Genomic DNA, 16,694 nt, shown 5'->3' with positions numbered 1-16,694 from the left:
AGAGCGGAAGAGAGCGAGAGCGGAAGAGAGCGAGAGCGGGAGAGAGCGAGAGCGGGAGAGAGCGAGAGCGGGAGAGAGCGAGAGCGGGAGAGAGCGAGAGCGGGAGAGAGCGAGAGCGGGAGAGAGCGAGAGCGGGAGAGAGCGAGAGCGGGAGAGAGCGAGAGCGGGAGAGAGCGAGAGAGTGAGAGCGGAAGAGAGCAGGAGAGAGCGAGAACGAGAGCGGGGGAGAGGTGTCAAGTAGGTCCTGACTGAACTGTGATGTCTTAAGCACAGCCTGTAACATGACAGGCGGGAACTTTATCACTCTTCAAGGCAAAGGGCCTTATTCTAGTTCACTCTTAGAGGTAAAATCCTTCTCAGATGGACAAAACCATGTGCACTGCAGGGGGGCAGATGTAACAGGTGCAGCTAGAATTAGATTTGGGCAAGTTATTTTGTTTCTGTGCAGGGAAAATACTGACTGCTTTATTTCTTCACTGCAATATGGATCTCACTTTGAAGAAAAACCCCACCCAAATCTAATTCTCTCTGCACATGTTATATCTGCCCCACCTGCAGTGCACATGGTTTTGTCCATTTGAGAAGGAATTTGCCTCTAAGAGTGAACTAGAATAAGGCCCAAAGTCTCCCCAAGAGAGACAAAGAGCAGGATTTAATGTGGCCCGAGTTCAACGGCAGTGCAGAATGTCGGCCTAACTGAGATGTGTTTTTTTTTTTTAAAGGGGCAATCACTTACAAGGCATGGTTTGATTGTCCCTTTAAAAAAACAACATCTGAGTTAAGGTGCCCATACATGTTGCAATTATCGTATGCTTTTTGAACTTTCAAAATTCAAAACACATCGCATGTGGTTATAATCGCACCATGTACCTGCAGGGATGCGATGCGCGTACCCGCGGGTACAAAATTGTATAGCACAAAAAGTATGTGCAGGCAGTACTTTTTGTGCTACATCGCATCACTTTTGTAGTACAGTGCGATGTGATGTCCATTAGGTGACTATAAACGTAAAAAAAAAAAAAAAAAAAAGGCTAAAATCGCATTGCATCGCACAATACAAATTACACATCGCATCGCATAGAAGAGGCAAAATAGCACAGCTCCATTGTACTGTACAAAACGCACAGCACACAAAATCGCAACGTGTATGGGCCCCTTTAGGAAGACATCCTGCACTGCCGCTGAACTCAGGCCGCATTAAATCCCACCCCTAAAGAGAAAAGTATTGGTTACACCAACAGCTCTGTTTTCTTCATTATGCAGCTCTGCATTCAACTGTGCCATATCAAAAGTAAAGTTTTGCAAACTCTTATACATTACCATGCAGTTTTTTAAGAAAGTAACTTACTTTTTCAAATGTCTAAAGCTATATGGACCATACAGAATATTTTATTATATATATATATATATAGCACTTATTCTTTTTTAAATCTGTCAATTCCCCAGAGAACCCATGATGCAAGGCCGTGTCATGGAAGGTGATCTAATGCCTGGTACACACCAGGACAACTAGGGCCCGAACCCCTCAATCTAGATCCAATTCCGACCAATTGGATGTAGATTGTGTGCTGATTGGGCCCTGTCCTGGTGTGGACCCATACCGATCCGATGCGCGGTCCCGCGGGTCGGTCGGTCGTTATTCAGATCCTACCTGCTGCAGGTAGGATCTGAATAACGACCATACAGCCGGGTGCGGGTCACCATTGGATTGGACCCGCTCACGGTGCACATCGTGAGCGGGTCGTGCCCCCCCGCATCATCGTGAGCGGGTCTGCAGAAACACTGACGACCAGCTCACAATGTGCATCGTGAGCGGGTTGTCGTGGTGTGTACCCCACATTAGTCGTTATGGAGCTGCCACCTAGTTAACAGTAGTTTTCATACAGTGGGTATTAATTAACACAAGGTTCTGCAACCAGAGGCCTTCCCGATGTTGATACGGAGTACTTACGAAACAAACTTTCCCACTTCTACTTGGAGCACTGGGCTGCGCAGCTGAACCTCAAGCAACAGATCTTCCGCCTGAATTCCATCTCCAGCTTTCAGAGGATGAGGAGAGAATAAGCGGAGAAATCCGCTGTAACTTCCAACAATTATTTTGTCTAAGGAAATACAGGAGAGACATCTTAAAGATAGACAGAACATGTAAATGGGTATCATCACCTAACTTCCAACAATTATTTTGTCTAAGGAAATACAGGAGAGACATCTTAAAGATAGACAGAACATGTAAATGGGTATCATCACCTAAAACACAGAAAATCATAAGCAAAAGGATTTTTTTTTAAAGTTGCCATTGATGTGCAATAATTGGCTATTGCAATGTTTTATATTTGCTGAACAATCTGATGACATTTTAAAAACACGTTGCAAGATTAGCAAAGGAGACTACAAGGTTGTTATTTTACATAACCACATTCCTGGTGTAGTCACATCAGATGCCTAACGCAGTCACAGATACAACACTTTATTCACACACGAACCACCTTTTTCTATTGAACACATTCTGGTCCATACGCAAAGCTTTACATTTTGCACCGATGCGTGTGGCCCAAAAGCCAACCCCCCCCCCCCCCCCTCGCATCCTCCCATAGTGCTGCACATGGATTATTTGCATAATCGTCCATTCGCAGCCTTCGTGCGGGACAGGAATGATTTCTCCAGCACATGTAGATCACAGACACCGCTATGGTATCTCTGATCTGTGAGCACCCAGTGTGGGAAGTAGGCGGACAGCTGACATCCGCTGAGGTAAACTATCCCCCCCCCCCCCCCCTTGTTGCTGGATTCCCCTGGGAACGCCCATGAAACACTGGATGTTCCCATGGGCTATGCCCCCCGTCGTTGCCCCACACACCCTGCCCAAATTGCTAGGTGCGAGCTGGATTGCGAACATGTAGTAGTAGTAGTGCAGAGAAATGCGTCATAAAACGCGAAATACAGGGGACCAAATCAATCGGTATAACCCCTACGTCCAATTATACATTATGCACAATTCATGTAATGCAACTAGCAGTGTCATTCTAGGTTACTGTTCCTAACACTGGGCAACTGAACTCTCACTCACTCAGGATCCCACAAATCACAAGAGCTTTTACAGAACTAGGGACCTGATTCAGGTTGGCTAGGTTAGTTCTGAACATCGAAGCTTACCTGAGACACCGCCTGCCGCCTGTCTGAACACCCGCCCCCTTGCCAACGCCGATTCCCCTCGGTAACATGTGTGGGGATGTGTAAGGAGAACACATCCCCTTGCATGCCTACACTAGCAGGAGAAATCATTGGATGGTCGTCAAATGATTTCTCCTGCCTTCGCAAATAGAAGTCCGTGAAAACTGACTTTTATTTGCGAGTGTTACAACAAAGATGCGGCGGGTAGCTGACATCCGGGGACAAACAAAAAACGCTGGGCTCTCCCATGGGCAAGCCCCATTCCCGCCACCATTCGCATCTGACCCTGATGGTGAGGTTCCCCTGTATAAAAGGAACAAGAACTGGGCTCCTGGACAATTCTTGCTCCAAAAATATATGTGGGGGGGGGGGGGGGAGACGTAGGGGTTCTCTGTAATTTTTAAACCACCACCGGGCTCTTCTAACCATGGAGGTGATGCTACAGCTGGGGGACATGGGGAGAGGGGGTGCTGATTTAAAAAGTATGGCGGGCCATCTGTATTTTGTTCCCCCATATATTTCAAACCGGGATTAGGACAGGGACTGGTCCTGGTCTACGAACTCATGTCAGTATTTTTATTTGGGCAGTACGGATGGTGTAATGGATAGCATTACTGCCTCACAGCGCTGAGGTCATGGATTCGATTCCCACCATGGCGCTAACTGTGCGGAGTTTGTATATTCTCCCCGTACTTGCGTGGGTTTCCTCCGGGTACTCCGGTTTCCTCCCACAATCCAAAAATATACTGGTAGGTTAATTGGATCCCAAAAAAATGAACCCTAGAATGTCTGTGTGTGCGTGTACATGTGGTAGGGAACATAGATTGTAATCTCCACTGGGGCAGGGACTGATGTGAATGTTCAACTATACTTTGTAAAGCTCTGCGTAATATGTATACGCTATATGAGAAACTGTTAATAAATAAATAATAAATGTGTCAACCATTTCAGTGTTGGCCTTTTTCCCCATGTCGAACTTCTGCAGGCCGACCTTAATACCTTTGACCCTATGATACATAGCCTTCAATTTGCACAACAGTATTTTCATTGGGATAAAAGGAAAACTTAAGAATGGATGGAGAATGACCTTAAATTACTTTAAATTTATGATAATAGTTTTACCTTCCCCTGAACCACTGTTGTCAATATCAGCCACAGACAAACATCCTTGGTCAAATTCTTCTTTCTCCACCATTGTAGTGGACCACCAGTCCCGAGCTTTGAAGAGTGACATATTTGCAATCTAGAAAATATTATAATTGTGTTATAATATATAACAGGGTTTGTCTCGCTCTAAGTATCTAGTACAGAATATGTGCTTAATAAGATGCTAAATCAGGGTTGCCGACCCTCCCGGAATTTGCGGGAGTCTCCCGAAAATCGGGTCCTTCCTCCTGGCCCCCGGAAGGGTGGGCAACCCTCCCGGAATCAGGGGGACCCCCACTGAGCCCCCCGATCGCGGCATTTAGATGCCGCAATCCGTGGGTCTCAGGGGAGGGGGCGGAGCTAAAACGGCACAATCGTGACGTTTTAGCCCCGCCCCCTCCATGGATAACTGTTATTTTGACTATTTCTTGTAATGGGGGCGGGGCTTAATGATGTCACAGTTAAGCCCCGCCCCCAAAACGAGTAATGCAAGATTCCTCTCCGGGCTTCTCCCGGAGAGGATTTTTTCAAAGTCAGCAACAATGTGCTAAATTAAGAAAAAAGTGCACTGCATTGGAATGGCGCCACTTGGTGCAAAAAGCAAATGTGTATAAGAACACATCTGTCAAGAGAAACATGTCATAAAATAAGGTAAGGTATGTAAAGGAGATAGATTTTCCAGACCACTGAAATGTCTATCCATGGTGAGGACCCGTAAGTCAAATGAAATGAAAGTAAATGAAAAAGGAAACTGAACCTCATGTTGACTTCAGAAAGTCAGTCACTGTATAGTTGGCTCATATTAAAGTCAGATCTTTGCTGGGATTGCCGAACCAACTTAAGAAGGCATGCTAAGACCAAACAATTCCATAAATATACATGGGTTGCTGGATATTAACGCTCAGAGAGGAGCAAGCTGTCTGTTCGCACTCTGTCCATGTGCATGCCCTGATCAGGAACGTGCGCAGTATGCAGTATCCATGAGAACTACCTGCAAACCCATTTAAATCCATCTCAGGCCTAAAACTGTAAACTTCTGTTACACCTGTTATTCCACATTTAGGTATAGTATTCATTCTAGCACTCCCCATCTTTGAATATCCATGCATTTCCTCTTCCCAGCCTGGGGTGTCGCTGTCTACTGTAGTGCTTCTAGCACAGTGAGGTCTGTATATGCAAACCAGACCTTTGCTAGAAACACCACAGCAGACAGCGATACCCTAGCAGGGAACAGGAACTGCATGGGTTTTCAAAGATGGGGGGTGCTAGAATGAACACTATAGGTGACACTATATTGCTCCTTTCTTGCTAATACAGGGAAAAAAAGATTTGAAACAAGTGTTTGCGCTATGGTTCTGGCATTGTGTGCTTAGAATCTAATGTAATTATGCCTTACTATTGTTATTGCACATTAACATATTTTTATTACCTTTTTTGCTTTTAAATTAACAATGATATAAAAACAATTGTAATACAGCAAGAGCATTAGTATAAAGTAATTACTAATCTCTTTAGACAGTAATTCAAAATCTGTCCAACATAATTGTGGATGATTTAGTACATATGTCTCTCTAACATGAGTCTTGGGTATAAGGGCCTGATTCCGATTACAACGCTCCTCCGTGTGCCCGCGTGGGGGAGTGATGTTTAGCAACTGTGAATACGCATACACATGTATGCGCATGTGCAGCAGCTTTGTGTGAGCGGGCACGGCGAGCTGCTGGTTCGCCACCCCAGCCGCACCTAGCAGTGCAGGTGTGGGGTGGCGGTGACGGGCTGCGCCCATGGGAACGCCAGCGTTTCATGGTCGTCCCCATGAAAACACTGGGCGTTCTCATGCTAATGTGGTCTTGATGCGGGTGCGGGCAGCTAAACACTCATTTGCATGCGTACAGGGGAACTTGGCATGGAAGGGGGGGGGGGTCATTTGTGCGTGTGGCGTTTCAACCACAAGCAAAGCTGCAAATTTCACAGCTTTACGTATGGACCAGAATCAGGTCCTAAGACTCATGACTCGTGTAAGAGGTCATATTGGATAGATTTTGAATTGCTGTTTTAAGAGATTAGTGGATGTAGAGAAAAAGGAATAAATCCCTTTTAAAAGGAATTGCGCTAGAGGGTAAAAGCAGCTTGATATAAGTAGGAAGATGAATAGTGAGGTTTTTTACAAGCGCTAAGGGGAGGGAGGTGGGTGGGTACCGTAGATATGCAGAGTGCAAAAGCAGGTATAATGATAATAGCAGTGAGAGGAGTAGATGAAATGAAAGAAGAATGAAATAAATAGAAATAAATATACGAATAAGAATTTAAGAGATTAGTAACTACTTTATACTAATGCTGTTACTGTATTACAGATTTTTTTATACAGTGGCATAGTGTTCATTCTAGCACCCCGCCCACTTTGAAAACCCATGCAGTTCCTCTTCTCTGCCTGGGGTGTCGCTGTCTGCTGTAGTGCTTCTAACACAGTGTGGTCTGTATATCAGCACTGATATGCAAACCAGACCTGTGCTAGGATTTTATATAGTGCGGCGAGAGCAGCAAGCCACCGAGCCCGAAGCGTGGCGAGCGCAGCAAGCCCCGCGAGTAATGCACATCCCCTCGTAGGGCTCGCCACGCTTCGGGCTTGGTGGCTCGCTGCGCTCACCACACTATATAAAATCAACTCCACGCCGACGTGGAGAGTGGGGGTATGAAAAGGTTGGAGGACGCGTACCGTTCCATGCGGGCTCGCCACGCTTCGGGTTGGCGTTGATCGTGGGGTGGCGTTAACAATGGGGGGGGGGGGGGCATTTGACATAGTCATTAAGAAATCAGGAATCATGCATCTGGGTGCCTGTACAATTAGAAATCTGGTCCAATCGCGTCGCATCGCATGCAATGCGACCGATTTTTGGTTGTACAATGACATAAGATGAAAAAAATCGGGCGCCCAGATAACACAAGTACTCTTAAGACAGCAATTCAAAATCTATCCAATATGATTGTGGATGATTTAGTACATATATCCCTCTTACACCAGTCTTGGGTATAAGCCCTAAACAGCCAAATAGCAGATATGCAAACATTAAAAAAAGAAAGGTAGCAATTTAGAAAATGTTTTTTGGATATCGTTTGACTTAATAAAGCTATTTTTGGGGTGGTACTCTCTTTCCCGAACACAATATGCCTATGTTACAGTAGGTCCATGGGAGCCTTCCACCCAAACTTATTCTATAAATAATGGCAGTCATTTTACCACAGCCTGTCCAATTTAAACCCAAAAAAAAAAATCAGCAAATATTAAAGATTATAGTCTAAAGCCTCATAACACTACACATGGTGCCGTGGGTGGACGAAATATTGTGTACACACTGCATGATATCGTTAACGATAAGACTTAGTGAAGGCACCGGGACCCATCTGAACATGCAGGTCATTGGCTACAAAGCCAAATCGACATGTATGTTCAGACTACAGGGGGGGGGGGGGGTGTCTTAGTTGTTAATGATGCACAGGAGCGCAGAACACTAATGATATTGACCATACCCACTACCCGTTTCAAATATATATACAGTATATCACTGACGACCAAAAATTGTTTATTATGATTGCTAGTTATATCCTAGGATACTTTTTTCTGCTAAAAGTCTAAAGGTGCCCATATACGGTACAATTATTGTATACAATTTGAACTAGATCGCATCGCATAGGTTTTGCAATGCAATGAGATTCAATGAGATGAGATCTAGTATTTGCAGCACATACTTTTTGTGCTGTGCTATAAGATGTGTGACGGGAGCGCGCATCTCATCGCACCCAGTAATTGTACCATCTATGGGCACCTTAACCCTTTTTCAAACGTCAATTGTGTCTGATATCACAACCTTCTCAGGCAGAGTGTTCCATAACATGCATGTTTACTGTAACCAAGCCCTTCCTACACTGGACATGTGAACACTGAACATGTAGTCTTTTATTTGCTTTGTTACAAATCTTAGTAATGGTTTCTCACACTGCTGTATTTTATACTGTATGTGGCTATCTGATATAATTTATACACTTATAAATATAAATAAGACCTGTCTAAGGCATCACTAGCAGTGACACTGCAAGCAAGGAATAAAGATTAAAGAAATACTAGTAGCAGCAGAATGATAATCTACTTAAAGCAGCTGATCATGCCAGCCACCAGTGGGGCTAAAATCCTCTTTACAATGCTTACCTTCTGCCTGACAGGAGAGGGAGGGAAGGCACCAGCAAGAAAGATGGTGATTTTAGTCACAATTGTCAGGTTCTTTTAGACTTTAAGTATAAAAGTGATTAAATTAAAGTGCAACAAGAATAAACAAATAGAAAATAGAAGAAATATTAAACACAAGTAATGTTTGCCCTTTAATCTGTTTTATTGATGGATGTATTCTTTTAAACGGTATTAAATGCAGAACTTACGAGGACTACACAATGTTTCTGACTGAAGTTTCAATATTATCTTTATTGAGATTCAAAATGGAAGAGAATGTTACCCACATACTACTAGCAAAGTATGTTCCCTGCTGTATCACCCCAGTTTGTATGCCCCTTCCCTTTAGAATGTAAGCTCTAATGAGCAGGGCCCTCTCTCCTCATGTGCCTTTCTATCTCTGCCACTGTTATAATTGCATCAGTGTCCGCTGCTGCAACTGTCTTTTGTTTACAATGTACTTGTCCTAATTTGCATTTGTACTGTAAATCACTCTTTTCTTGTTTTGTTCTTTTGCTCATCTATGTCTATATCTATTCCAATAAATAGTGTTCCTTGGAAACTTGAATAAAGTTGGTAAGAAATATGTGGTCTGGCTATAGACAATAAGTGGTATTCAACACACTTGACTGGAAATGTTCAATATAAAAAAAATAAAATAAAAAAAATTAAACAAATGGAAGATGTATCTGTAGCAACAATTATAATTAGCCTATTTCACAACTATACAAATATTTAGAATGTAAATCAAATACAGTTTAAAAGCACCTACCTTAAGGAGCCCATACACGCTCCGTTTTCGCCGGCTCCCTTCTGTACTCACATAGTACGGTACAAAAAGTATGTGCTGCACACACTTTTTGTACTAGGTACACATCGTATCGGATCGCAGTGCATGCACACTGGATGCACACTGGATGCACTAGGGATGCGATCCGATACGATGTGTACTTTAAAAGTACAGAACGGAGCTTTAAAACGAGCGTGTATGGGCTCCTTTACTGTGATAAGTAAAGACAAACAATAAAGGTACAGCAACAGTTTGCACAGCGAAGAAGCCTCTAGATTCTGTCATTCCAGTCATTGTGTTGTCAATATTTATCAACCATATTTTGCAAACATAGAAAAATGCAAGATAATAAATTAGATTTTTTTAATTTTAAAATATATTTATATTTATGAAATGGCAAACATAAACAAATAAATACATAAATGAAAGGAATAGTAATCAATATTTAGCATTTCTCAATGAGCACAGTATTCTTTTTTTCCAATTGTAATTATTTTCTATCATCGGATGTAAAATGTATTCTCTTACATATACATGCGCTACGGTAATGGCAAGTGGACAGCCCTTTTTACTGCTTATATGGTAGTTGCTAGATTCTAGTGAGAAAAAGGACCTTTCAAGCCGACTATGTTACACGCCTTGATCGACCTTGATAGACAGGGGGAGGATCAAGGTTGGTGGGCTCGCACTGTCATTATTCACGACTAACTATTGCCTTTATTAACCAGATGGCAAGCGGAGCGAGCCACTGCACCCAAGCATGATAAGCAAAGTGCTCCCGTGAGAGTACATTGGGGCTCCCATGTTCGGACCTTGCTTCTCCCCATGTTGCATTGTGTCACTGGACTGTGACGTTAGGAGTCCCTTCTCTCACTAGGATCTAGGTTAAACCTTGCATGTATAGTATGAACACCAAGAACTTTTCCATAAAGTCCCATATACACGTTGAGATCTGTGCATAGCGGTGTGTGTTAAGCGATTTAGGCTAGGAGGTTTCCCTTGAACTTACTAGGTCTAGGTTGCCCATACACATAGCGATGTGTGCCTCCTATCTGTGCTAACTAATGTATTGTATGCACTTGCTAGGCGATCCAACTAGATTTTTCCTGCATGTGCTAAAGATCTGAGCCGGTGACACGGGACCGCTCATCGCCATGAATAAAGTGTGTACAAACGGAGCTAATTGTACTTAATTTCTAAGCCATGTAGACAGATTGCTTAGAAAATAGGCAAAAATTGCCCCGTGTGTATTCCCCTTAATGCTATGGACAGTGAAACATGAAATCAATACCAAACCGGGTAATGTTGATATGAAGATTGAACTAGATAGGAGTCTAATTGGCAGATGTACTAAGCCCTGCAGAAGAATAAAGTGTTCATTTGGAGGCGTTCCCTCCCTCTGGGATGCCTCGCTATGCGCAACTGTGGGGCAGCCCCTAAAAAAGGGTTCTGTGCAAGCATAGTACCATTGACGATATTGCGCATGCGCCGGACCAGGGCCGTATACAATTCTACAGGTTTGTTCCCGAAGCAGCCCCATTGAGGCTAGGACCAGCAGGGACGTCCAGGAACAGAGCATTGTGTACCGAATGGGTCATGTTGGAGGGTATGCTAAGGAGGCTACTGCGCATGCGGCGGTCCCGCAACGGCGATTCAAGACAAGCAGGTGCTGGTGACATGCAGGGACCGGAGAGGGGCGGCAGCATTGTGGCACTCCCTCTCCTCTGCTGATGTAGGAGCCTCCACTGGTAATAATGTAGCAACCAATCAGCTGCTGTCAAGTTACAAGCTAGGTTTGAAAAATGACAGTTAGGATGTGTCTGGCTGCTGTGTTATCACTACTCCAGACTTAATAAATCTGTCCCTCAGATGCTTACCAAGCCGCTGCACATCAATAAGGCCACATGCACATGCTATAGCAACATAACACTTGGATCCTACAACGAGCATGGCCTGTAACAGAAATGTTGCTGCCTCAGCATTTACCAGAAGTAAAGTGATGAGACACAATGTACACTGTATGTACTGTCTTGCTTACTTGCCTACCTGACCCTCCATGAGGGAGAAAATGCTCTGTTCCTGGACTTCCCTGGTAATGTATGATTGCCATCACCTGAGGGCAGGTAGGTAATTGATAAGGAAGGTGTTTCACTACAGGTGATGTCAATCATACATCACCAGGGAAGTCCAGGAACAGAGCATTTTCTCACTAATGGAGAGGTCAGGTAGGCAACCCTCAGTTACAGCTCGCTCAGAAAGCAGATGTACAGCAATGATAAGTGTAAAGCGCATTCACCGCAATCAGTAGTATAACTGTGACCCTCCCCTTCAGTGCTTCCCAATTAGAGACGTCACACTGACAGAACCCCGCCACTCACACTTTATAATCCAGCAAGTGCTGCTCTCCGCTATCTCCCTTCACGGTGTCAGCCGCATGCCGCCATCTTGCCTCTGTTACCCTGGCAACAGGAACAAGCGTCAGGACGGGACTGCGGGGGATTCTGGGAAATGTAGTGCTCCGCTCTCAGGCGCTGGGGGGCCTGCCACACGCCATGAAGCCACGCCCCCAATTTCCGGTGATGTGTTAGCGCGGCACTTTCGAACAGGTAGTGTCTAGTTCCTTCTCTCCAACATTACGTCACATCCCACGTGACCATCACGTGATCACCCAATGTGACCACTATACCACAGGACGGGGCTGCGGGGGATTCTGGGAAATGTAGTGCGTTCCGTTCCGCTCTCAGGCGCTGGGGGGGGGGGCTGCCACACGCCGTGAAGCCACGCCCCCAATTTCCGGAAGTCACTGGTGATGTGTTAGCGCGGCACTTCCGAACCTCCAGCCAGCACAGGCGCCTATACTGATCTTCAGACTCCTCCCCCTGATGAGGTCGTCAGAGGTTGATCACGTGATGTACAGTATGAGGATATAATCACGCTGCTTCCGGTGTGCCCGGCTTCTTCATTTCAATTTTGTCTAGAGGCGGGAAGTGTCAGCGCCGCTGCGGGAGACAGAGGAAGATGACGGGGACTACCGGGCCGAGTAAGCAGCTCTCTTTCCAAGACAACTATGGTTTCCTCGGAAGACTTACGGAGGGGATCCGTGGAAATCACACCGGCCCCTAGCCAGAGCTGGCGGAGGAGACGGGTGAGATGGGCTCAGGCTTGGTTGGGGAAGGTGGCTCCTGTCACTGTGATTCCGCTGCATGTCACATTCACTCCGTGATTTATGGTCTATCCGCGTGTGCCTGTTCTCTCCTGGTATATCCCTGGGCCCGCATTATGCTGCTTGTGGTGGTGTAGGTCTCGTGTTCGTTTTGGATGTAGCCATTTATTAAATCCCCTTTTCAGTTGAGTATATTAAGTCTCAGAATTTAGTTCTTTGAGCTAGCGAACCTGTATGCAGGCCCTGATTTATACAGTTCTTACTGACAGATTTATGGTATGATGGGGAAAATTGTCAAAACTGAAGGGGATCTAGACACTACCGTTATTACTGCAAGCCTTCTAACATAACACAGCTGCTGCAGCCGGGCGCACTGCATTGAATAAACTACAATTCCCAGCAGCCCTTGCTCGGTGCGAGGGCTAATGGGCCCCATACATCAGCAATCACAATTTATGGATTTCCAGATACAGGGATTTTTTGGCCAGATAGATTGTAAAATCCATTAATCTAACTTTGCCCACACATTACAGATTTATTTCAGTGATCGGCAGATTTTTCCATCTAAAGATTGCATCTTCATATCTGGAAATTGCCCAATCGATTGTCATTTCAGTTGTTCATAATGTAAATAGATCAAGAAGACGAATTGGGAATGCCCACACATATAAAAAAGATCTGCAGATAATACCAGATTATTAAACGTGTTTAAAAACCTGATTAAGCAATCGATTGGCGATTTTGATTGGGATTGCCAAAAGGGGGAGCCCACACATCTAAAATTCAGTGTGGCAATTATCTCCATATCTGAAAATTATCACAATTAATTGCTGATGTATGGGGCCTTTTAAAGTATTTCTAATACCTTTTAAAAAAAAAAGTTTGCTACATGCGCACACATTCTAGGGTTAATTTTATTGGAAGCCAATTAACCTACCAGTATATTTTTGGATTGTGGGAGGAAACTGAGGGTACCCTGAGAAAACCCACGCAAGCATGGGGAGAATATACAAACTCTACACAGTTAGGACCATGGTGGGTTTTGAACCCATGGCCTCAGTGCTGTGAGGCAGTAATGCTATCCATTGCACCATCCGTGCTGCCCAGTAGGAGCTCTCTAGTTTAATAGCTTGTATCATTGCTTCGTAGTCTTCACCTCTCCTATCCTGCATTGAGGGGGGTAGTACACACTGGCTGATACTATTACCAGAGGAGTCTGATTTCCTTGCTGGCTTGCTAGGATTTGGGGTAGCAGTGGCCACATTAGCTGTCTGGCGTGTGCATTCAGCATGGTCCCTCTGGACTTTTGATGGTATGGCTGGTGAGAAGAATTTCTCCATACAACAAATAGGCCCAATATGTTAGCAATATTTCCAGCAAGTCTCTTGGCCTTTAAACTCAGTTTTTTGGGCAATAACCCCACCCCCGAAAAAACTGGGGAAAAGAAGAAAGAAAGGAGCAAGAAGGACCACTCACACTTCTGCTGCCTCTGGGGTGACTCATCCAATATTTAGTTCTCCTACTGGACAGGGTCAAGCCATCCACATCACTGCTTATGTATGTTAATTTTCCTCCTCCGTTACTGTCACAGGATGGTGCCTGTCTTTTTAATATCCACAGGCCAGCAATGTAGAATTATATCCATATTTAGAAAATAATTTGTCGGACTCCCAGGGAAGATATTTAACCACATAGGCTTCAACACTGTAGGTTTCTCCTGTGTAGATAGGTTCTGTTCATAGGCGGGTTTTACCTATGGGACTGTAGCTCAGCCTTAATGGAGCAAGACGCAGTACATGAGACTGCACTGGCTTCACTGTGCCTGGCAGTGATTGGAAGTCCTACCTACCAGTCACCTACAGTACAGGCAGTCCTATTGGCATGTGCTTCCTCCATATAGGACTGAGTCTAGGCTTGGGTGTGCAGAGCTGGATTTCTGTAGGAAGCCGGACAGACCTAGCAGCCTTCTAAGAGCTTCAATGCAGAGCAGTAAATACACTATAGGTCTGTGCAGTATATTGTAAGGGCTATTTCACACGCTCCAGCTCCTGCCGGGCGGCCAAAAGTTGTGCCGTGCACAGTAGTTGTTAATAGACACTATTGTGTCCATTCACACGGCCCGGCCTCGTGGTTGCAATCAAATCCCACCACTGAAAGGGACGGCTGCCGGGCTGTGGCCATCTCCACCATTCTCAACTACTGAGTGTGACACCGCTTCCTGGCCTTGCAGGTTTTCGCCGCAGGAGCCGGAGTGTGTGAAATAGCCCTAACAAATGATATACAATTCTGATGTACATTCTGTAACTTGGTTCTCAGAGGAAGTGGTGAGCTATCACGCAGTGTTTTCAACTGGGGGTTCCCCTGTACCCCTATGAGCCAGTCACGCTGTGTGTAGAGATACAGTAGATAGATAGATATATAGATACATTATCAGGTATGGAAAAAAGGATTATTATTCATTTCTTTATGGTACCTTCTATAATGTGGAATGTTCACTTCCTGTAGGGTGTCTTGCATTTAAAATTGGTTGGTTTAAATTTTTTCCAAACGTTACTTATATGAATTGTTTCCTCTTCTCACTAGGGCAGCTACTCAATTGAATATTGAAGTCATTGAGTACTTGAAAGAAAATGGTTTGCATCTATCCTTAACAATGTTGCAAGAGAAGCCAATGTCTTTGAACAGAGAACATAAGCTGACAGGATACAGAATATTGAGTCTTTGAAGATGTTGGACAAGAAATTAATGGATTTCAATGCACAGGTAAATATATTTCTCATAACTACCTTCCATTCATATTGTAATCATCACATTTCAATGTTGCTTTCATTTAATGTTTACCTTTTTAAAGGTATGGGATTGTGCAGGAAGCTGCCTTTAAAGCATTTTCACTCCTATGTCCAGCTAGGTTTTGCTTAATATCCAAAGGGTTGTATGATTATTTTGATCATGGAACCAAAAGTATGACATCATGCATTATGGTGTTATGGTTTAAGCTGCCTCCTTGGTGGTTTCAGTCCTATGTCCAGCTCGGTTTTTCTTAATATCCAAAGGGTTGTATGATTATTTTGATCATAAAACCAAAAGTATTGCATTATGGTGTAATACTGTAAGCTGCCTCTGGCAGTTTGGGTCCTGTTCTCAGCTTTTATTTAATATGCAAATAGTTTGTTTTTGGGTGTGATCTATTATGAGCATCTCTAATTCCGTTGGTATGGTGGCATACTGTGTGATGCTTTGGCGTACGGCACCTACGACTTGGCATTATGCAGTTTTAAGCTTTACTGATGATGTTGGTCCCCAGATCCTGTTGCGTTTCCATTGATCTCCTAATGGATAACACCCTGCAATACAAACTATTTTCAGTGTCCCTAAAAACCGTTAATATGGCATCATGCAGCTCCGTAAGGTGCAGCATTGTGCTGTGTTGTCCTAGTGGTTTCAGTCCTATGTCCAGCTAGATTTTGCTTAATATCCAAAGGGTTGTATGATTATTTTGATCATGGAACCAAAAGTATGACATCATGCAGTATGGTGTTATGCTTCAAGCTGCCTCCTTGGTGGTTTCAGTCCTATGTCCAGCTAGGTTTTGCTTAATATCCAAAGGGTTGTATGATTATATTGATCATAAAACCAAAAGTATGACATCATGCAGTATGGTGTTATGCTTCAAGCTGCCTCCTTGGTGGTTTCTGTCCTATGTCCAGCTCTGTTTTTCTTAATATCCAAAGGGTTGTATGATTATTTTAATCATGGAACCAAAAGTATGACATCATGTATTATGGTGTTATGCTTTAAGCTGCCTCCTTGGTGGTTTCAGTCCTATGTCCAGCTCGGTTTTTCTTAATATCCAAAGGGTTGTATGATTATTTTGATCATAAAACCAAAAGTATTGCATTATGGTGTAATACTGTAAGTTGCCTCTCTGGCAGTTTGGGTCCTGTTCTCAGCTTTTATTTAATATGCAAATAGTTTGTTTTTGGGTGTGATCTATTATCAGCATCTCTAATTCCGTTGGTATGGTGGCATACTGTGTGATGCTTTGGCGTACGGCACCTACGACTTGGCATTATGCAGTTTTAAGCTTTACTGATGTTGTTGGTCCCCAGATCCTGTTGCGTTTCCATTGATCTCCTAATGGATAACACCCTGCAATACAAACTATTTTCAGTGTCCCTAAAAACCGTTAATATGGCATCATG

At 44.0% G+C, this 16,694-nt stretch overlaps 1 protein-coding gene and 1 long non-coding RNA gene across 9 annotated transcripts in view; one reads left to right on the top strand and one right to left on the bottom strand.

Annotated features, from left to right (window-relative positions):
- LOC146080794 (protein PTHB1-like) overlaps positions 1-11,989 on the bottom strand; it is a 34,457-nt gene extending 22,468 nt beyond the window's left edge. For 4 of the 6 annotated variants that reach the window (XM_083188452.1, XM_083188453.1, XM_083188454.1 and 1 more), the window contains exons 1-3: positions 11,708-11,989; positions 4,294-4,414; positions 1,952-2,102 (exon numbers count right to left, since the gene is read on the bottom strand). In XM_083188452.1, coding sequence (XP_083044578.1) covers positions 1,952-2,102; positions 4,294-4,405 — 263 coding nt within the window. In that variant the 5' untranslated portion in view covers positions 4,406-4,414; positions 11,708-11,989. The remainder of the gene's footprint in view (positions 1-1,951; positions 2,103-4,293; positions 4,415-11,707) is intronic. The other 2 variants (XM_083188457.1, XM_083188456.1) reach the window with 1 other exon arrangement.
- A 126-nt stretch (positions 11,990-12,115) lies between these two features.
- Positions 12,116-16,694, top strand: part of LOC146080795 (uncharacterized) — a 41,980-nt gene continuing 37,401 nt past the window's right edge. Inside the window, exons 1-2 of one of the 3 annotated variants that reach the window (XR_014474985.1) lie at positions 12,116-12,474; positions 15,081-15,255. This is a non-coding gene — a long non-coding RNA (uncharacterized LOC146080795). Of the gene's footprint in view, positions 12,475-15,075; positions 15,256-16,694 lie in introns of all 3 variants that reach the window. The other 2 variants (XR_014474986.1, XR_014474984.1) reach the window with 2 other exon arrangements.

This window comes from Crinia signifera, chromosome 5 (genome assembly GCF_055691185.1).
Source record: "Crinia signifera chromosome 5, ASM5569118v1, whole genome shotgun sequence".
In the NCBI taxonomy this organism is placed as follows: Eukaryota; Metazoa; Chordata; class Amphibia; order Anura; family Myobatrachidae; genus Crinia; species Crinia signifera.
Note: the sequence above shows the minus strand (reverse complement) of the source record. Positions and strands in the feature narration are given on the sequence as shown.